Source organism: Sinohyriopsis cumingii, chromosome 15 (assembly GCF_028554795.1).
Source record: "Sinohyriopsis cumingii isolate HCF-2022 chromosome 15, ASM2855479v2, whole genome shotgun sequence".
Taxonomy (NCBI): Eukaryota; Metazoa; Mollusca; class Bivalvia; order Unionida; family Unionidae; genus Sinohyriopsis; species Sinohyriopsis cumingii.
Window position 1 is genome coordinate 106,329,783 of NC_142975.1, and position 23,196 is coordinate 106,352,978.

General features: G+C 36.7%; 2 protein-coding genes and 1 non-coding gene across 4 annotated transcripts in view; 2 read left to right on the forward strand and 1 right to left on the reverse strand.

Moving 5' to 3' along the window:
- Positions 1 to 3,143: 3,143 nt before the first annotated feature.
- LOC149782427 (uncharacterized) lies at positions 3,144 to 11,112 on the reverse strand. The gene is made up of 3 exons (XM_089935137.1): positions 11,048 to 11,112; positions 8,420 to 8,580; positions 3,144 to 3,572 (listed from the first exon to the last, which is right to left on the reverse strand). Exons 1-3 carry the CDS (start codon positions 11,110 to 11,112, stop codon positions 3,304 to 3,306), a joined length of 495 nt encoding a protein of 164 aa, XP_089791263.1. The 3' UTR covers positions 3,144 to 3,303.
- Positions 5,026 to 5,098, forward strand: Trnap-cgg (transfer RNA proline (anticodon CGG)). Its single transcript has one exon. It is a non-coding gene; the product is annotated as a tRNA-Pro (tRNA).
- Positions 8,818 to 23,196, forward strand: part of LOC149782429 (uncharacterized) — a 178,421-nt gene continuing 164,042 nt past the window's right edge. Inside the window, exons 1-2 of one of the 2 annotated variants that reach the window (XM_089934876.1) lie at positions 8,818 to 9,425; positions 12,093 to 12,180. In XM_089934876.1, coding sequence (XP_089791002.1) covers positions 12,099 to 12,180 — 82 coding nt within the window. In that variant the 5' untranslated portion in view covers positions 8,818 to 9,425; positions 12,093 to 12,098. The remainder of the gene's footprint in view (positions 9,426 to 12,092; positions 12,181 to 23,196) is intronic. The other variant, XM_089934875.1, reaches the window with a different exon arrangement.

Sequence of the window (23,196 nt, forward strand, 5' to 3'; positions counted from 1 at the left end):
TATAAAAACATTCATATCGAAGGATTCTATATCACTCTTGGGTGATTCGGCCAATTCTATCCCTATTAAACAATTGAGGGACACAGAAGCTTCTCAGAGTCTTTTATCGTCAGGTAGTTTTCCTTTTTTTGAGAGGTCTTCTTCTAATAACAGTGTTCTTTTTCAGGGAGTAGAGTGCGGCTTTGTTAATGTTCCTGTCCATTGTGTAAATTTGTCACCAGACTTAGTCTCAGGACCCGTGACAGTCGGCACATTGCTGCTTTATCCGTTGAGGGCATTCCTTTATTAACAGGCAATGACCTAGCTGGAGTCAAGGTTGTGGATAATCCACCTGTAACCGATAAGCTTTGCTTGGATCGGAAAGTCGATCCAATTGAACAAGAATTCCCGATTTATTTCCAGCTTGTGCAGTTGCAAGAGCTATGGCAAAGAAAGCTCTTGAGAATGATGTTGATAAGGAAAGTATTCCTTAATCTCATATATGTATTGGTCAGACTTTTGATAAGGTCACTTTCACTCCTTGTTTGGATTAATCAGAAAGTATTGATCACAGTGCTCCTCTTTTAATGACTCATTCTCTATATTCTAATCAGGGTGATAAACGACAATCACTTGTCCTCAAACAGGAAAAATATCTTGAGATCTCCTGCTTGTTCCAAAGGATCATTAGTAAAACTGAATCTACTCAAGTTCCTGTCTGTTATTTCATTAACAATGAGACAATGGAGACACTACAGACAGGAAATACTTAATCTGACCCATGAAACTCATTTGGCTGGTCATTTAGGGATCAATACAACTTATCACAAAATCTTAACTCACTTATATTGGCCAAAAATCAAAAGTCATGTTGGTAAATACTGTAGATCTTGTCATACCTCTCAAATGGTAGGAAAACCCGATCAGAAATTTCCCAGGGCTAATCTACAACGTATTCATGCCTTTGAAGAACCATTTAGTAGAATTATGGTAGATTACGTTGGTTTAGGATTCTTAAAATCGTACGTTCATATGTTTTCATTTTTACAAATTTTCCAGAGAAATAAATTATTAAATTTTTTTCAAAGCTTGTTGTTTTCACTCTTTCTTATGTTACTGTTTATTCTAGCCTAAACACTTAACAATAGCACTAACTGATTACTGCGTTGCCGACAAAAGTCTTTGATAAATTAGGAAGCTATAGTTCTCGTTTGTTGTGTTCTTACATCTCAGAGATAGAATAAATAACACTTAATTTGTATTCCAGTTCTATTTCCTTTTATCCTTTTTATGTCAAATACACATTTGACACTTAGTATTATACATGCCTTCCTGTCCGTCAGCGATCAACCCATACGAAACGTAATTCAAATCGAAATTATTCTCCCTACATAGTACCTTCATGTATTTGTCAGTTTTGAATACTAATCCAAACAGATCATATGTTTATCCGAAACATTACACGTAATTTTAAGTTACGTAAATAAATTCAGCAATACTTGCATTTTTACTTCTTTTAAATTTAATTTTAAAAATACGATCTTTCTATTGTATAGTTTCCTGACTCCATTAAATTCCATTTAAACGTAAATTTCATGGCATTATATATTGCGCCATTTTAGCGATGGGATGAGAGATCCGTAAAATTTAAACTCATATAGATGTTTGGAACTTAAATTTTATATGATTGTAAAGGACTAAATCATGACATATAAATAAACAAAGTTTCCGAAAATCGAAAATAAATATTAATGACAGTATAATTTATCTCCTTTTAAGGTAGCATTTCCTAAATCTGAATCGTTTAAAAAAAATGATCTCGTTGGCCATGATCTACCAAAGTCCACGTTCTCCGTGATATTGTCTGTCGTGTGCGTCCATATTTTATAATGATAGTTAGACTAGTTGTGTAAATGCATCTTCTTTGTTCATGTTATATCAATGTCCATAGTCTCTGTGATTGTGTCAATAGTTCTCGTCCTTAATTTAAGACTGTTAAGACTTGAGTAGATGTGCAAACATGTCCTTGTTGGTATTGATGTATTAATGTTCATCGTTGCCGTTATTTTGTCATTAGTGTGCGTCCTTAGTTTGTATTGATAGTTCAGACTATGTGTAAATACGTCTTCGTTGCCCATGACCTATTAATGCCCACACTCTCCTTGATTTTATCAGTAGTGTGCGTCTGAAATTTGTATTCATTGTTAAGACTGGTCTTAGATGAGTGAATATGTCCTCGTTCGTAATAGTGTTACGAAATACCTGATATGGCTTGCTTAGACCACCATACATTCCAGTAGCTTTACAAATATTTTAGTCATATTGCTATCGAACCCCTGACCTCCCACATCTGAGGTGGATGCTATAACCAATAGGATACCGGATGGGGGTCTTAAAAATGTTAAGTATTCTAAAGTATGGAAACAACAATTATATTAAAGATGTAAAAAAACAATCGATACAAGGACTAAACAAATGTTTATTTTATCACATCCAACAAGATAATTGCTAATCTACCTCACCTCCATCCCAGCTTAGAGTTTTCAGATTGTTATTTGGAATTAGCTTCTTCCTCCTTAACTTATGGGACATTAAATAAGATAATTATGTTTGGGAGTAAAAGCACTTGGAGCCAAAATAGTAATAGTGGATGTAAAGTAACCAGAAATGCAAGGCACATGCAAGTCAAAATAAACAAATTAAATGTAATTACAAGGAAGAAATAAAACTTGAAAACCAAATGTCAAATTGCTGTCCATGCCGAGCATGCCAATCATACCTGAACCTCAATCTTTCACTATAAGTTTGCAAACAAATATGTGAAATTAGATAAAATTTATTTATTACCATCAGGCATATACTTATGCATACACAGGAGGTGGAATTCAATATATAGTTAATTCATATGTCAGCCATATGCAAAACTTAGTATGCAAACTTAAACCTGCTGTATTCATCCATCAGTAAAGATGCAGATACCGATACCAACACTGACACTGAAAACACCGAGATCAAAGCATACGCGTTCCTATACTTTATATATATATATATATATATATATATATATATATATATATATATATATATATATATATATATATATATATGTATATGATCTTAAACATCAAAAATTTTCATTCCAGAATGCTCTTAGCTACCTTTGAAATCGGTCTAGTGGTACTGAAAAGGAGTTGAAAATAACAAACGTTGATGGACACCACATGATGAACAATGCAGACAAACATATGGTTCTAGCATAAACTTGCTTGATATTCATTTGAGCTAAAAACAATTTGTTAAATAATTAAATTTTGCTATTAATATCTACTCTCCCAAGGAAGAGACAACAGTTCTAGCAACATACTTCCCAGCATCTCTTAGTGTGACATTTTTCAGGACAAAGGAAATCTGTTTTTGTTGTACATTGCTGGTAAACATGTTTACCAGTTCATAATTAGTAACTCCATTAAATACTGCCATTATCATGGATTCACCTTCTTTGTTGATGAAGAGTATATCATCCACTGGGATAACACTGTTGAGATGGAAACTGAAATTGGCATGTAGACCGACTAATGTCTTGACAGGAGAATCTAAAAACAAACAAATTAACAAAATTGCAATATTATACAAATATACTGACTAGTACAATTTATAAATAAAAAGAGTTTTGTTGTAAGCCGTAAAAACAGCTTGTTCAAAGTACACTGGATATTGTTTACACACACGCCCCATAGCGAAAACAAGTGAAGTTTACACAAAAGGCGGATCAGTTTACTGTGTACTGTCTTCATTTTTTCAAATGCTGTCATGAAAACCAATGTTTTAAGGTTTATATTTTAGGTATCTTCATCTACCTTTGTTGACATATCTTTTACATAATTTTGAAAGAAAATGGATTCATTGCCAATATAAGTTCAATCCAACTGATCAAATTTTGTTAAGCCAATATTTTAAACAAAGTTGTTTAATGTTGCTTCTATTTTAGGAGCAGTGGCCCCGTTTAAATGCAAATTAGGATCATTTGACAACCTATAAACTATGATGTCAAATTCTATTCAGCAGTAGTTTTAATTTATGAAAATGTTTTATCACTTTAAGTAACACTAGTTATACTTGATGGCACACTGCCATCATTTGTTTAAACACAAAAACCAAAATACACATAATTTTACTATAACACTGACGAAAACCAATATTTTCTGATTATAATGTGTTTGAAGTATTATTTACAAACAAAATAAAATTTGATTGATGTGACTGGAATTATTAACATTATTTTATTTTTAGCACAAGTCATGTAATAAAATCGCTAGGTTGTACTTGATCGGACAACTGACGTAAAAGGCATATCATAATTAAAGTACGATGGTACATAAACCTATTCACCGCATATATATTACATATTTGCCGTAACTTATAATTATATTGATTTTATCAGCTTAAAACAAAAATTTAGCATACTCTTTCCATGTCATCTTCTTGTACATTTCCTCCTTTTTCAACTGAGTATATATGGAAGTTGAAAAGATCTCAATTTAAAAAAAATAAAAAGTCATGTCTTGATCCCCACTTAAGACAGAAATTAATATGATTTAGGGAACGCATCTGCATATGTATCACTCAGCCCATGGTCTGCAAAAAAGAACATTTTTTGTTTGACCATTTTTAAGGTATCATTATTCAAAATGAAGATGTCATTTTTTAAGCCTCATGGAATGCATTCTTTGCTAGTTTCTGATTTTAACAATAATTCCACCACATTTCCTGTGTCAAGAAAATGATGATCTAATCTGCATTCTGCTGGATTTGGCCGTGTTAACGTTTTTAAATTAAGGCTAAGGTGTCACGATTTCAGCGATTAATGTTTATTAATTAAATATATGGATATATTTGTAAGCTAGGTGTTTCGGCTAGTGTTGTTCTTGAAATTGATGTGAGTCATGTACACCTCCACTAGCGTCTTAAGGCCAGGAAGTGAAAATGACCAAACAGAGCCAGCAGTTTTTTTAGAGGAGTAGCATTGAATACATAAAAGCTAACACCGCTCCGGTGGCCTAGTGGTTAGAGCGTCCGCCTCGGATGCGGGAGGTCGTGGGTTCGATCCCCATCCGAGTCATACCAAAGACTTACAAACATGGTACTAACAGCTGCCTCGCTGCGCGTTCAGCAATAAGAGGTTAGTGTTATGACTGGTCGGCCTGATGTCAGAAAAAATATGACTGGGTGGGACATCATGCTACATGTCTGCGGCATGATGGCCCAGTGCTAGACATCACTATAAACTGCCACATTGCAGACATCGTAGCGATATGACTGAAAAACTGTTAAAGCTACGTTAAAAATAAAAATCACATCACATCACATCACATTATTGCTGGCCATGGTGAATACATCAATGTACCCAGGGTGAGTACATACAGCTATTACTGCTGGCCATAGTGAATACATCATTGTACCCAGGGTGAATGCATACAGCTATTGCTGCTGGCCATAGTGAATACATCAATGTACCCAGGGTGAATACATGCAGCTATTACTGCTGGCCATATTGAATACATCAATGTACCCAGGGTGAATATATACAGCTATTACTGCTGGCCATATTGAATACATCAATGTATCCAGGGTAAGTACATACTTACTACTATTAGTTATGGTCTTAGTAAATATGCAATATACCCTTAGTGAGTACATACAGCTATCAGTGCCGCCCTAGTAAATACACAAATTTATGCAGAGTACACACTTAATGTTATTATTGTTGATCCTAGTAAATACACCAATTTGCCCAGAGAAGGAATATGTTTCCTGCTTTTAGTACTGGCCTAGTAAATACACCACTTTAACCATAGTGAGTAATTTAACCAGAGTTAGAACATGCTTACTGCCATTTGTGCTGGCCCTAGTAAATAAACTGACTTACCTAGATTGAGAATACATGATTAATGCTATTGATGCTGGCCCTTGTAAATTCACTAGTTTACCTAGATTGAGTACATGTATACTGCTATTAGTGCTGGCCCTTGTAAATACACTAATTTACCTAGGGTGAATACATGTACACTGCTTACTGTAATTAGTACTGGGCCTAGTAAATAAACCAATTTACCCAGAGTGAGCATATGTATGCTACTATTACTTCTTACTCTTGTAAATACACCAATTTACCCAGACAGAATACACGTATAATGCTATTAGTGCTGGGCCTAGTAAATACACTAATTTACCTAGAGTGAATACATGTATACTGCTATTAGTTCTAACACTAGTAAATACATCAATTTACCTACTGTGAGTACATGCTTACTGCTATTAGTGCTGGCACTAGTAAATACACTAATTTACCTAGGATGAGTACATGTATAATCCTGTTAGTGCTGGCCATAGTAAATACACCACTTTTACCAGAGTGAGTAATTTAACCAGAGCCAGAACATTCTTACTGCTATGTGTGCTGGCCCTAGTTAATACACTAATTTACCTAGAGTGAGTACATGCTTACTGATATTAGTGCTGGCCCTTGTAAATACACCAATTTACCCAGAGTGAGAACATGTATACTGTTATTAGTTCTGGCCCTAGTAATTACACTAATTTACCTAGAGTGAGTACATGTATATTGCTTTTAGTGCTGACACTAGTAAATACACTAATTTGCCTACTGTGAGAACATGCTTACTGTAATTAGTGCTGGGCTTAGTAAGTACACAAATTTACCCAGAGTGAGTACATGTATACTCCTATTAGTTCTGGCCCTAGTAGATTCACTAATTCACCTAGAATGAGTACATGTATACTGCTATTAGTTCTGGCCCTTGTAAATACACAAATGTACCTAGGATGAGTACATGTATAATGATGTTAGTGCTGGCCTTAGTAAATAAACCACTTTAACCAGAGTGAGTAATTTAACTAGAGTGAGAACATTCTTACTGCTATTAGTGCTGGCCTTAGTAAATACACTAGTTTACTAAGAGTTAGTACATTGTATACTGCTATTAGTTCTGACCCTAGTAAATACACCAATGTGACCAGAGTATGTATCTGCTTGCTGCGTTGCCTTCAGTATAAATACTTCATTGTGATAGATGCAAACATAATAGGGAAAACGTCGGAAACACTTTCCATATGCATAATAGTTACACAGACTTTAATTTTTATGTATATTTGATTTAATTTAATTTTTTGTAAGTTTTAAAATCTTTTTTTTTTAAATTTCATTACATGTCAATGTAATGTTGTTTTATTTACTAGGAATTTGACATTTTCCAGAAGCTTCAGTTTGACCTGGGATGAAGTGGGGAATCCTTAAGATAAGAATGAGACTAGGGATGAAGTGGGGAATCCTTACAATGAGGATGGGACTAAGTGATTTCATCTGGTTTATTGATCACAAACGTGTATGGCATTACAATTTCATGACTCAAATATCAGGTGCATCAATTTCAAATAATTACTCATTGATTTTATTTCACAGTGGTAGCGTAGAGTAGGACAAACACACGTGTGTGTGTGATTTGGATTTTAACGGTAGCTTTAACAATTGTTCAGGCATAGCGCTAAAATGTCTGCAGTGTGGCAGTTTATTGTGATGTCTAGCACTGGGGCATCATGCCGGAGACATGTGGCATGATGTCCCACCCAGTCACATTATCCTGACAATAGGCCGACCAGTCCTAGCACTAACCTCTTAATGAAGAGCGTCAAGCGAGGCAGCTGTTAGTACCATTTTTCTAAGTCTTTGGTATATGACTCGGCCGGGGAACGAACCCACGACATACTGCATCCGAGGCGGAACCGCTAACCACTAGGCCATCGGAGTGGTCGACAAACAAGTAATATATGTTGTAGTTTTTATGATTTATCGATGTCAAAGTTTAATGTTCAGTTGTTATATTAAAAATATTGTTTAGTGGTAGACTTTTTGGAACATTGACTTGCTTTTCATTCAATTTATACAGGTTTATTTTAACAATGCCTTGAAAAACACTCAGTGGCTGTAACAATAATAACTAACATTATATGAGCAAAGCCTTGAGAAACACTAATTCGCTCTCGATTGAAACCTGCAGTTATTTTTATTATTATTATTATTATTATTATTATTACTATTATTTCATTGTATTAAACATTATTTGAACAAGGTCTGCAACAAACACTTCACCTGACCTCACAGAATCATGAAAAATATTGTCTGAATACAATTTATCTGATCATGCAGATATTTGAGCTAAAGCATATGTAAATAAATAAATATCCGTTTTAGTACACAGATATAGATTTCAAAACTTAGTTTTAGAGCTATCCAAAATTTACTATAAAAGAAACATTATATTTACTATAAAAGAAACATTATATTTTTTTTGCATTTATTTATAGAACTCTCGTGAAATAACCATGAAATCTGATTCGCGGAAAAAGTAAATAAAAGAGTTACCTTTTCTTTGCTCACTTCCATATATGGTATCAGTAGTAAAAATAGTAAATAATTTTCCAACGCTCTGTCTAAAGGTAAGCTCTTTAGGTGACCCTCGGAAACCCGAACATGTCACCGTTGAGACGCTGACAAGCCTTTCATACCTCCTGTACAAGTCTGCGCTTGGCAGGGAAAATTATGCGGTTCACTATGTAGTAACCGCATGGATAAATTGTGCGAGCGCGCGCTTGCAGGGGCAACCGTACTTTGCTACCGATAGCAACCGTACTTTGTTACCGATAGCAACAAAACTACACCTTAATTAACAATTGCAAATAAAAACCTATATAACACATAGTGTTAGCTAAATGTGCTCACAAAGAATATGTTTCTCAGCCATCAAAATTGGCAATACAAGTAACTGTTTAACTTTAAAATGAGTGATGTAAGTGACCACTAACCATCAAGTAGGATAATGACGGGAGTGTTCCAAATGTGCCGACATTGGAAACGAGGCTAATACCTAGGAGAGTTCAGGTGTTCTTAGTGAAAAGAAGTGTAGTGGAGACGAGAGCAGACTACTCATTGAAAAAACTTGATACCTGGCTGCAAATTACTACGAAGAAACGATTAATTAATTATATTTCAAAAGGTAGCACAAAGTATAATGTTGTAGGTTTCTATTTGCCGTGTACATCCGGTTGGTTTTATTTCTTATTTAAATACACCCTTATTTTAAATGAAGTTTTACGCAATGAGAACCTAGTTGGAATGATAAAGCTGGGAATATCTTGATTAGGGAACAAAGAACTTCAGAAGAAAAGAGCGAAGGATGAGACGGAGATGTTCCAAATGTTGTTGTAAGGTTTCATTCTGACCACTGCGACTATTTATGTGAACCAAAATTACGCTTGTATAATCTGAAGGATTGGTCTCAAAGTTACAACTGCAAAGGTTTGTTTAAACCAGTAAAAGAATACAAGTATCATAGCTACATGTACACCTCCAAAAACACGGATGCTTATACGTAAGTACTTGGTTGAATCTCTTCGTTTCGTTTTCTTTTTATAATCAGTAATATTAATCATACAGTAAAGTAATACAAAAAAAGTTGAAAGTTGCATTTGTTCTCCGCCACAGCAGTTAGAAACCAATGATTTAATAGGGTGGGGAGATTTTTTAAAAAAAGACTTCTCCTCAAGAAGCTTGAAAAAAAAAATAACTTTCATTCTTCTTCAGGCTAACTAAAGGTTAAAAGCAAGAAAATTTACATATTATGTTTATAACATTTGATAGGAATGGAATGTCAAGTGGAAGGCATGGTATCTTATAAATTGTATGTACATAATGGAGAGCATCAAGGTAGATTTGTTTCTCATTTGAAAAAAATTGAGTCACCCTCTTAAACAAAGATTTTATTATTATTATTATTATTATTATTATTATTATTTGATATGTGGCTCTGTGACGGTTGCACTCATTGGGGTGGGGTTCCACCAATATATATTAATTAAATTATGATGAATGTTCCACCCGGTCTCGTGGGGTTAGAAAGTTAATTTAGTGACGAGGTAGATTTACAGCTCTGAGCCCCCAGTCAGCAATGCCGAGGGCTAAATTATAGAGAACACGAAGATGAAATTCATTTAATAACAATTTAATAAATTCGATAATTTAAAACGATAAACTCTCAATCACCCGTCTATCCCTCGACAAAGTGACAGCCTAATTTATCCGGTGATTTACAGTGTGAGTTCGTTTTCCCCCGTCCTTGCGTCTACTCATCTCATTCTTTCCCACTAATTCCTTCCTTCCTTCCGTTCCTCCAGCACCTCCTTCGACTCCGTTTTTCCTCTCGACTATCTCCTCCTCCAATTTCGCTCCAACTTTCCTCTTCCTCCCTTCTCTCCCCTTTTCCTCCTAGACTTCAACTTCTCCTGATTTATCTCCTTTCTTCTCCTTTCCTCCGTCTCTATATCTAAGACTACGGACCAAATTGTAAGTGGTGTGCCCCTCAATGCTTCCTGTGAAAAACCACAAGGCGTTAACATATGCTTTATCGAATCTCACCTCACACTAGATCATCAGATAAGGCTATTATGGTTTCTGTCACGCAAGCGTACACATCGAAATTCCCACACAGTTCTTGCAGGGTCAACAATGGCGTAATAACAAGGTATCAGCGAATTGTCATAGAGACATCAATACATTGCGTCACATCAGTATATACACATATATATTTAATCTCATTGGACTACAATCTGACAACAATCAGACGCATGTCTGTAAATTATACAAATATTCAACAATGGCAAAATCTATAATCACATGAACACATGTACTAGTCTACTATAAAATATCCTCATAGCGAATTACGTTATTAACTCTTACGACGGCTAGCAAGCTATATAATTCTTTACAAATATCATCTCATTTTTCAAAATGTACAAACATATTAACACCACAAAGTAATTCTTCGTACTACGATTATAGTAATAATAAAGCATACATGCGACTTATAATTAAAAATGAAGTCGCATTCCGCAAAGACCAAACAACTAGCTCACTGACCTTATTTGAAGCTGTCTGTACTTAGAATTTCCTGTTCTAAGATATTCCTGCCAATAACGAACGGCTGTTCGGATTTACTCTATCCTCCTCTGGGCAATCTCTCTAACAAAACTAATTCTTGCCGGAAGACGCGGACATATCATTATAGCCAGATCAGGGTCTCTCTTCTATCTCGATTCTGATTGGGTGGCGCTGTGACCCTGTCCAAACGTCTTAGCGGTCAGTTCAAACTGGCTGTCTGTCTGCAGGGAAAAAACTTAAGACACTCCCACTTATTCGGGCAACTTCTTTTGATCATGACAAACGTTTCCACATCTAGGTGATAATTGACTATCTGGCGGCCTCGCAGCTCCTAGGTCTCGCTCTCCACTTCTAGCCACGGCAATCTTACGTAAGGGATTAGTGGTAGCCTGCGGTAATGTTTGACATCAAGCAATGGCTTGTCAGAATTACCTTGATTCAAACAGGCTCAAAAGTAGCCAAACTTAATGTGAAAAAATTCATAAACAACTTTTATTTTGCTTCTATTGACTGTGTATATAGTCTTGCCTATGTCTGTGCATGTGTCATTTTATCACAAATATCACTTCTGCTAAATTTGATAGGAGACTTTACACTAAGACCTAGGTTAACTTAGTTTTCACCATTTACCAGCAAAATTAATGTATGATGTTTGACTTAAAACTTTGATCTCATTTGCTGTTACAAAAGTATTATTAATCCTGCTCAATAACTTTTGAAAGACTTTGTTAATTAAAACCAAATTTGCTATGAGCCGTTACACTCAAAAGGCCAAAGTCAAGTTTGATTCACACTCATTTTTGACAAATTCAGAAAAGAGTTATGACCCCTGTTTCCAGTTGAATCTTTGCTGTTCAATTGCATCATGCTGTAGGGGCATTTTTAATTTTTAAGTTAATGAGCAACATTATGTGGAACAAAAAATAATATTAAAATGAAAAGGTACTAATTATCACATATCTACAGACTTGAGATCTCTTTAACCCCACTATTATAAACAAAATCATGAAACTAATCGAAAGTTTCTGTCAGTATGTCCTTTCATGTCGGAGTGCTTTTCCTCATAAATAGTTGCTGTATCTTAATTTTATTCTTTTCTAAGGTTAAGATGCATTACTCAGCTGAACAAAAAAAGACGCTTATAATCTTTGTGCTCTTGGTCACTTTGATGTCTTCTCACGGAGAATTAGGTATGTACACATATGAAAACACATAAGCCATTCACTCTATATTCATGATTCAATGCTTCTAACATCTCCAATGCATTTTTTTAGTTTTGTTTTGGTAATTCTATAAGAGGGATCTTGAATGGAGACACCAATACTTAGTACATCACATAATACAATTGTAAGTTCTTATTCTTTAAATATAGGGCTTTAATTTAATTTGTATTTATTTCGTCTTGCTTCAATGATAATTTACCTAGCAATGGTCATTAATTTGTGTACTCTAGATTTATAAATACTACATTAATTTTCAGAATTATACAGTGTCACATGTGCTATCAAACTTGTAACTGCAGTTTTATGAACTGATGCTGTCATCTTAAAAGCTAAGTAATTGTACACGTTGTTAAATATACACTTGCCCAGTTTAACAGTTGCATCTGAAATATCAAGCAGCGTGAAAGTGTCAAGTCTGTTGACCAATCAGGTAAGTTCAGATTCAGGGAGGTCAGTGTTTATCATCAATAAAACAGATGTTTTGTTGAGAATATTGATGTTGCTGTTGATTGAGTCACCATAATGAGTGGACGAAATTTTCATCATTTGATAGGGAATTTTTCTCTCGAAAAAGTAATGGTTATGTAACAGGTAGGTATTGCATCAATCAAATTAATAATTCCTTCCCAAAAAAATAGGTATATTGTGACCCCACTATAGTATAATAAAACGTTGCTTGGGGTCCATGGACCTGACAGTATTATAGACTGAACCGTGTTGTGACCAGCCAAGCCTGAACTTTATGTACCAAAACATGGCTGGGGTGGGGTAATAAAAGTGGGAGCAAGAATATGTGCTTTTGATTAAATGAAGACAAACTAGTCATACATGCACTTGTACATTGACAACATACATTTGTGTAGTAAAATAGATATTGTAATCACATTCCTCTAGCAAACAAATAGTATATATATTAAAAATTGTGGTCCTCGTTTGATCTATATCCAGTTGACACTAAATCATTTACACGACATTGTCACCAATAGCACGTGGATATAGCTTTTTACATGCTACATGTACACATACGTAAACTGGCCTAGATTTTGGTGAGCTGGAGTCAGATATCATCTTGCCGAGGCTACCCAGTTGATGAGGCTATTGATGGGGGGAATGAAAATGTGAACATATTACAATTTTTAGAAATGTCTTTGCAAGATGCACCATCTTCAGTTAACTTAATGGCCAGATTTCTAAGGTTTAAAAATATTGAAAATTTAATTTGTGCTATGCTGCCATTGGTAGTGATTGTAAGCATCAACATTTTTCCTGCAAAATGTAAACTTTCACGGCACATCAAACATGTCCCAGTCTTTTGGAAATGCAACAATCCATCATAATTTCATTGCATTTCTTTACGTTTGGTGCTGACTTCCTTTCATGAAAGGTTCTTATTTATTTTTTAATCACTGCTAAAGGACAACTTTGGAGGACCAACAATTGCGTGTCGCTTATTGTGGCAGCAACATCAAATAATTGTAGAACATTGATTGAGACTGATTTTGTTTTTCATTTGCTTAGTATTTGCCACAGAATTATTGGTACCGATAAGGTAATCAGTTTCAGAAAAAGTACTTTTTTGGGTCTATTTAAAACAAAAAGGAATTAGCAATTATCTATCGTTTGGTCAATTATAATAGTTACTGCTCCTACATAAAAGGGCTGGTTGTTGGTAGCTAATCACAGTAGTTATGGCTATTGGAGTGTATTATATAATACATTACTGAGGCCACATAATAAGCAGATTATGATATAACAAGATGTTAAGATGGTTTTCAATATGAGCAAAGAGTGTGATGATGTAACAATATATAGATTCATTGCATTTTATATCAAGTTTGCGGATTTCTTTCATAGTGCCTCTGAATTTGTACACTCCAAACCTAGGACACAAGTTTAAACAGTCAACAGTGCCAATTATAGAAAACTAATTGTATTGTGTGACATTCGCAAAGCGTAGCATGTCTGATACTTTTAAGAAGAAAGAATATATTTTTGGTACTAAAACAATACATGTATATGCAATTTTAGGAGCCATACCACAATCATTTGATATTAGAATTCATACGCAATTACTTTCCCATAATGATAAACTTTTTCACAATATTTTTAGTACTTTTAAGATTTTTTCTCCATGTTTGAGAAAAATCACATGTATATGAAGTTTCATGGGGAGACACACCACAACCATGTTTTATCCGAATTCATGTTATAACAGAGCATGTAATAGTGGATTAACACAGTACATCAATACAACTGTTGAGTGGATTGATATACATGTATTAGCATTGTGTTTTCACTAAAGTATGTATGCTGTCTAGTTGGTACAAATTGAAAATAATTCAGATCTGACATCCAGTATGACCACAACAGCATCCATCTTAAAATCATGTTTTTGTTAGGCCTCCTGTAGGAAAGTCATATCAGCATTGTATTTTGACTGGTAGACATCTTATGGATTCTAGTTGGTCTTCATAAAAATAAATTTAACATCCAATATGGCAGCCACAGCAAGCAAGTTTCTAGTTGGTCTTAATAAAAATGAATCTATTATTCAAAAAGGCAGCCACAGCAAGCAAGTTTCTTGTTGGTCTAAATACAAATATATCTAACATCCAATATGGCAGCGAGCAGCAGGGAGGGCAGACAGACCTAGGGTTCCCGACAGAGAATAAACCTTCCACAGAAAACTTTCCCGTAGAAGGGTTATATTTCCCGAATAAAGGCTTCCTGGAGAAGTTTACTCGTTACTGAACCCTGTTCCATCGATAAAACCTTGGTCTGAAGATTTAGCTGAAAAAAGTATTCTACGTGATTTTTTTTTTTTTTTTTTTTTTGTTTATTGCCATACGGCCGACCATAGGTAGGGCCCTCCCTGCTGCTATCTGCATCAGAAAAAACCAGGTTATTTTCTGCTGCGTTGCTTTCTACGTGAATCGAGTACGCACGGAAACATCATCATGAAGAATAATTCTCGAGAAACAAAATCTAACAATTGGCGCGAAAACAAAATAATATTCGAATATAAAAGAAAACATGATCACGGGAAATAATTCACGAGAAACAAGATAATCTAACAATGGCGCGAAAAACAAACAACATTCGAATATAAAAGAAAACACAACCACGGGAAATAATTCACGAGAAAATATCGACACGGAGACAAAATATTGTTGAATCCGTGCGGGGGAAATAAAATAATATTCGAATACATGAGAAAACACAACCACGGGAAATAATTCACGGGAATACCGTCGGGAATCAAAATAATTGTTGAAGTGGCGCGCGGGAAACAATTAGCGCGGAACAAATTCATGAATCAGATTAATGATCCCGACCTCATATGGTAGAATCGTCAACGATAATCTGATTGTCATGCCCCGTTGTGAAAATATTACATCATCATACGAGTGAGGAAACTAGCATAATCCTTATAAATAATATTGTTTGTACTAGTTTCCTCAGTCACCAACACACGGGAAATATCGGCGCGGAAAAAAAAAACATTTTTTTTTTGTCCCATCGAGGTCATCATCGTTATATGGTGCAACTTGCACATTTTCTTATAATATATATGATTTGTGCAACTTGCACCATCAACACGGAGGGGTTGACTCACGATGATAAGAATTCCTCCAACGACGGTATTGGTTTATTTGTTCTTGTTTGATATTCGACAAGACATCTATATCGAGTCCCGCCGCAGTCAATACACAAAGGCATTTTACCTCTGACGCCTCTACTACACCTAATACAACGCTGAGGACCAGTAGAGCCGTTACTTTCACGTGAAATCTCTCTGTGGTAGCTACAAAAATGACCTCGGCAATTTCTTCCACATAATTCGGTTGACCCCTGAAGAAGCCAAGCGCATTTGTTGACCATCTTATATTTAATGTGGTATATTTAATTCAAAATATTAAAAATAATCAATTAGAAATATAAATTATTAAAAATAATATGACTGAAAAAAATTATTTAAGTGAACTCTGTGGCGCGGGTAATATAACCGAAGTATATATTACAAGCAAATCTTCAAAGAAAAAATTAATTATTTGTGTCTCGAAAATGACCCGACCTTCACGTTGGATACATTATTCGATAATCTCACTGACGAAGACGAGCAGGTGTTGTCCAGGAGGAATTATTTCATGCTGCGAGATTATTATAATATTTTCTCCGTATCAGCGTTAGATAAATCTATCTCAGTGCAATCTAAAGAAAAAGCAATTCAGGCACTTCAATCTGAGTGTAAATCAACCTACTATCTTCCTGGTGTCATCATACAACATTTCAAGAATTTTTATATTTTTCAACGCGATGAGGATTTTGAATCTGTTGCTGATAAGTTTTCGGGGTTATCTTCTGTTACCGAAATTATACCGCGATTTCGCCTCAGGTATCCTGTATTTGACACTGATTCATTCTTCAAGCAATATAAGGAGCATCTTAATTACGGAGATTTCGCGGGTACAACAAAAGATTCTGATGAGAAATTGACTCACGAAGAAATTATTGATTATTTTGCTCAGCTATGCAATTGTAACCACGATAAAATATTTTTATTCACAACAACGCATGGATATCATGTATTATGTAAATGCGAACCCGTGTCATTTGATGATCAGATAGAGCTAATCAACCGAGCTGGTAAGGATAATCCAACATGGAAGTTAGATAAACAGGCTGGACTTCATAGCATCAAGTTATCCGGGACAAAAATCGAATAAAATCAATTCGGTTTGTAAAAGATTAATCTCAGGACAAACCACAACGCCGCGAGATCTACTCTGTTGTCCTGAATCAATTCAACCACGCGATATCGAGTACATCAAACTACAGAATGACCTCGGTGATTATGCTAATGAAATTTCCCAGCAGGATCTCGAGAAAATATCGATCGAACTGACAGGAGAACCACATCAATTGATTACTGTCACATCATCATCTAGAAACAGATTGACAGTACAACGAAGACCAGGACATTATTGTAACATTTGTCAACGCCGTCACGGATGGAATGAAATTAATGACCATCCCGAAGATAAGTGCGACAACGCACTGATTTATGTCCACGCAGATAACTTTTTGTTGTTACATGCTCTCGCGGTAAGGGTAAAATTATTATACAAAACAATTACGAGAAACAGATACGCGAATACTTCGCAGGAGCAATCAATAGCGTCTTTGATATCGTTAAACCGCTACCGGAGAACCAGCGAAATCCGGATTATGTAAAATATCTAATGTCGGCCAAATACAAGAAACAAACACATCCTGGAGAATTTATCGAAAAAACACCTGATTATTAGTAGTGAAGGGGGGCACCCTACGTACAATGGGAATTAGCATTACAGGGACCCCTGGGTCAATCTACGTACAATGGAAATTTAACATGGCGAAAAATCGTGGGTCAATCTACGTACAAGGGGAATTTAACATGGGAATAAATCGTGGGTCACTCTACGTACAAGGGGAATTTAACATGGGATTTTTTTTTAAATTTTAAAAAAAATTTTTTTTAAAAAAAGGGGTAGGCAATGGAAAGGCTATCTCTTTTCGAGAAATATGGCTGGCCCTGAAAAGGGCCTTTGGGTTTTCTTCTTCTAATTTCTTCTTTTCCTCCACCAAGTTCTTATTTTATCTCCTACACTCTTCTTCTCTTTCTTTTTTTTCTTCTCCTCTTCTTTCTTCTCCTCTTCTTTCTTCTTCTCTTCCTCCTCTTCTTTCTTCCTCTTTTCATTTTCTTCTTCTTTTTCAATTTTTTCATTCCATTCTCTCATCCTTATCCTTTCCTCTTCATCATCCTTTTCCTCCTTGATTTCTTTCAACAGATCACTAATGATTACCTTCATTTTTCGTAAATTGTTTATCTCCATCTTCACTCTATGGGGACTATATGAGTAGTGATCCTCGTTTAGGTTAACCAACATTTGCTCAAACATTCCTAAATTGTCCATGACGTTTTGCAATTTTTCCATTTTGTTAAGGTGGTTTGACGCCATCTTATTTGTATTCTTTGCAGAATGGTTTGAACAACTAATACTGTGGGTTCTTATACGAAAAGCGCGAACGTGAAGGAAAACATCCCCCTGAAACATAAAATGGATCTTACCTAGATTATGACCCAACATCGCGCGTACGTGAAGGAAAACATCCCCCTACTTTCTCATTTCATATAATATAACCCTAACTATACTCTCCACATTTGCTAAAAAACCCATAATCTACTATTCACACAAACATACCTTAGCTCTTACTAACACACCAACACACAAACTCATACCCTCACACTATCATAAAAAAGAGTTAGTGTTTATTTTTACACTACTCTACCTACACACATTGGCAAATTAATAGTTATTTCTTTTCTAGAGTATTGGGTAGCCCTTAAAAGGGCTGTTTTTTTAAACTCCAGATGCACCTATCTAATGGTTGCACCTTCCTGGCCTGGCGCCGCACACGCATCTTCTTCCCCAGTCTTCTTTCACCTTTCTTCTGGGGAGCGCAGAGGGAGGATGATTCGCTTCAGCACCCCAATCCTCTGTTTCAGGAATATTAAACGACATCCTCTCTTCTCTTTTCTTTTCCTCCTCTTCCCTCTGTCTTCTCTCCTCTTCTTCCTTCTTTATTCTTGCTTCTTCTACGATAGCCTCCGCTGATAGTTCATTTACTATCCGCCTGGCATATTCCAGGTGCATCTGGAGTTCTAACAGTTTCACTATTCTGCTAGTCATTCTTCTGGCTGTGTTGATCAATCAACAAGGGTAGCTGGACTGCCGAACGAGTTTCAATTTATACTGAAAGCGCGAACGTGAAGGAAAACATCCCCCTAAAAACATAAAATTCATCTTACCTAGATCATTAACCAGAACAACGCGCGGACCTAAAAGAAACACTCGCTCACTTTTTTATGCTACCCATCACTTCAATAGACTATCCACATACTCAAAGCAATCCAATCTAACCCCAAATATACACCTCAAGCAGCCCAAAAAAACAAACTAACATCATTTTAATCTACTATCCACACCAACCTACTTTATCACTTACAATCACAATCACACAAACACATACCCTCAAAATTTTTAAGAAAGAGTTAGTGTTTATTTTCACACTACTCTACCTACACACATTGGCAAATTAATAGTTATTTCTTTTCTAGAGTATTGGGTAGCCCTGAAAAGGGCTGTTTTTTGTTTTGCTATGGCATTCTTTTTTTAGTTTCTAAGAATGCGATGTCCTCTGAGGATAGACTTTCTGGCAATAGGTCTGCTTCTTCGGAAAGAGAAGAAGAATTCTTTGGTGTCGATACGACAATCGACAAAGCCTCTGTCAGCTTCAGGTTGTTGCTGCTGCTGTTGTTGTTGCTGCTGTTGCTGCTGTCTCTGAAGTCTGTACTTCTCTGTCCATTCTTCTTTCTCCTTGTTCATTTCTTCTCTGAAGAGCTCTTCTATCAGGTCTTCAGTGATTTTTAACATTCTCACATTCTCTATTTCTTCTGGCTTTGGTATCAAACTGTGTCTGACCCTATGCAAATTCACGTAGGCTTCGTTGAGCTTAGCTAGTTTGGAGCACATCTTCTTAGGAGGATGAGTCGACAATGGATGGTTAGACTGGGAACAACCCAGTTCTTAAAATTAAAGCGCGGACGTGAAGGAAAACATTCCCCACACGGTTTTCGAGCCGCAACGTTCATGAGAGGGATAGTAAGAAATGAAAGAGCATCAATCCAATATTCTTATAGCTAAACGAACCACAAAGGCATTTTTTTTCAAAACACAACATTTTTTATTCAAAAATCACTTAACACTAACTAACAACAACTCTAACAATAATCCAACATTATAACATCAAACAATTTTTTTTCTAATTACAAACATTTTTTCTTCAAATACAATCTACTTTAAACAAGGCTGACAACGTTGTGAATGAAATTGTGATTTCCACTGTTGGAAATCATTAGGCCATTGATGGACACTACGTTTCCTAGCTTGAGACAAAAGATAAGCATAATGGTCACAAAACCATCGATCTACTTTCACATCGTTTCTAGCAGAAGAACGAGGATCGAAATGAGTCACTAAATGTTCTAAGGAATAGCCCAGGCTGCGATGATGCAGAAAATACACACAGTACTGTCCACACACCAAGGAATCTGTGCCTTGTAATTTCACGTTATTGAATCGGGTGGTTTGAGCATTTCTTCTCATAAAGTCAATGATATCGTCTTCCAAAGGGGGCAATCCATACGAATCGAAATATTCCACATAGCCTTCTTGAGGAAAGTAGACGGCTACCCAGTGGGTTCCTGGGAGATGACTATCGTCCGTGTTGATCACGTAAGCTTGATGGTCTTTAGGTTTGCGATGAGGGAGTTCATCTTTAGCACAGACGACAGGATTCCAAGAAGCCGTATACGAACTGTGGTTCAAAAGGTAATAAAGTTCCCAGGTATCCATTGTTTTGTGTTTGTTTTCTTCTTCTTCACAGGTAATAATACGTCGTCAATTCGATCCTGACTTTTTGCTTGAAAATGTCTGACGAATAAACGGTTATTCGTTTTTTTTCCTCACTCTGATTCAGGAGAGCTTCGATACGATGGATCTCTTGAGTGGTTAATGCTGGACAAGAATGTTCACGCAAGTCTTTATACCACTGGTGTAACACGTCTTCGTTCGAGATGAGACTCCAAGCTTCGTCCAGATACTCGTCCAATTTTTCTTCTTGACTCAACATTAGGCATTTATCGTGTTGAATTTGACTGGGATGATCGTTTTGACATCCATAGCAATTTTTCTTGATCAATTCCGTCATTTTGTCGACCAAGTGTTTGGCAAAACAGGAGACTAAATGGGCTTCTTGTTCTGGCCATCTTGACTTCATCATGACAACTTCTTCGTCTTTGTCTTGGGATCCTTCTTCCACGATCTCCTCACATTCCGTCTCCAAAGTTTCTCCACTAGGTAAAGAGGGAGAACAGTCTTCCATGGCTTTCTAATAATCTAGAATGACTTCTCTCAAACTGTTGATTTCTATCGTATTATCGAATTCTGCATACAGGATGACGTTCACTGTCTCTGTCAGAGGATTTGCAAACTGAAGTTCCACACGAATCTGGCCAGATTTTATAGGGTGGAAATGTCCCTCGTCGCTGCCTTGGTCTGGAGTGAAATCGAAAGCCCACAAAGCATAGCCTCCGTCATAATCGTTGTACGTAATGCCGTGAGTGGTGTTGGTTCCTAACTGTCCGGTGGCTTCGTACAGGGACAAGTACGATCTCAAGTAATTGTTCTTGGCAAAGTCAGGTTCGAAAGGTCGGGTACACAAGGTCTTGCCATCACGACTGACTTCGATTTTCTTTACGTCGAAGTGTTGAAAGTTGAAAGGATTTTGATTGAAGGCTCCGTTGAAGGCTGCATTCGAGGCCATACCAAGGATCAAACGCTTGGGTAACTGTCCTTGAAACAGATGATCTTCGGTTATGGATTGCAGTCCAGCAGAAATGGTGAACGTTTTCACTTCCACGCGTCGGATGGGATACTTGGCGGTTGTTCTGCTCAACGTCTGACTGATGTCGTTTGCCACTTTGGGTAACACTTCCACGCGCCGTACGTAGAGTCTGGCTTGTAGGATTGTGCTTTTAGGATTGCCACCTTTAGTAGCATCACCATCAGCCAACAAATGGAAAGCGGCACTGCTGCGATTCAGTCTCAGGCGCACATTGACACCGTTCAGCAAATATTTCTCTTGCAACCACATGTCCAAATGCAAACGATCCATCAGTTCTAAACTCTTTCCACCTAGGATTTTCTTTTGTCTTTCCTCAAAGCCGTCATTGTCTTTTTTTAATGTGTTGAACTCGTGCGCTTCGTCAGGTTCCCACAGCACACAAGCATTGAGATGAGTATCCTTGGCATCTATTCCGTACGTCAAGAGATTTTCCAGGTAGGCACGGTAAGGGTAAGTATCCATGCTACTGCTGACTAGTTTGTTATTCAAGTACAAGTCCACTGAGCTGAACAAGGAATGCATGAAATTGTTGACGGGAGCTATATTCTCAGTGTCTTCTACTGCACCATCATCCTTATCTAGAACTTGGACTTTCAAGTACAAGTAACTGCTATTCAGATCGATGTAATCTTCGGGCTGTCCTTTGATTTCAAACTCGATGGGAGCTGAGGCTGTCAATGAGGAGACGGGATGAAATTCCACCCATTGGGATTCTTGCATGGTCATCATGGTGGGGGGCATGGCAAACAGATCCAGTTCCGTCTTGGAACAAGCGCAAGACTCTCGGTGCATCATTTTTTGTTGTTGCTGTGTTTCAATAATCGAAAACGTCTAAGTCTCGAACGGTTCTTCTTTTCTTGGCCTTTCTCGCTTGAAGTCTGGTGAAAGGGTGTTTTCTTCTTCTTCGTCTCTTTCTGCCTTGTCCTTGCTGAATGCTTGACTCGGTAGCGTGCAGGGCATTTATAGGTGTGTCTCGTCGGCCTAAAATGTCTTTGCCCGTTTGCAGCAAGACATTTTTGCCTGCCCTCATGAAGGCTTCTTTAGGGTTCTGTTTGTCGATGATGACATTTTGGAGAAATTCTTTGCCTTGTGTCAGTGCCGCATCTTTCAAGGCGTGCAATCCTCGTGTCACCATCGGTTTCAACACTGGGGCCACCGAACGAAAGGCCGATTTTAACATGTCTCCTAAACCGTGTCCTCGCTGTCGAGCCACCCCTTGGTACACTGGATACATGACTTACTTACGAGTCGTGAGAGAACCGTTTTCGAAAATGGAGTTTCACCGTGACTTTTCCTTTGTTAGTGAATGGAATATTTTGTCCCAAATCTCCTTTTATAGTAATGTTGACCGTGTCCAAATACGACTTAGTGACCGGCAAATAGTGAGGATGGACAAATTCGCGGTGGACGTGATAAGTGTTTCCACCTTCCTCGTCAGTGTTTGTGGCAGAATCTACTTTGAAAGGAATGACA

Excerpts from the sequence above, each read along its gene's own strand:
- LOC149782427 (XM_089935137.1), bottom strand. The coding sequence starts at position 11,112 with ATGATATGTCCGCGTCTTCCGGCAAGAATTAGTTTTGTTAGAGAGATT. Across the intron at positions 8,581-11,047 it reads ATTGCCCAGAGGAGGATAGA|CGCAGACTTGTACAGGAGGT; the intron begins GTAAATCCGAAC and ends TTCCCTGCCAAG. Across the intron at positions 3,573-8,419 it reads TGGAAGTGAGCAAAGAAAAG|ATTCTCCTGTCAAGACATTA; the intron begins GTAACTCTTTTA and ends GTTTGTTTTTAG.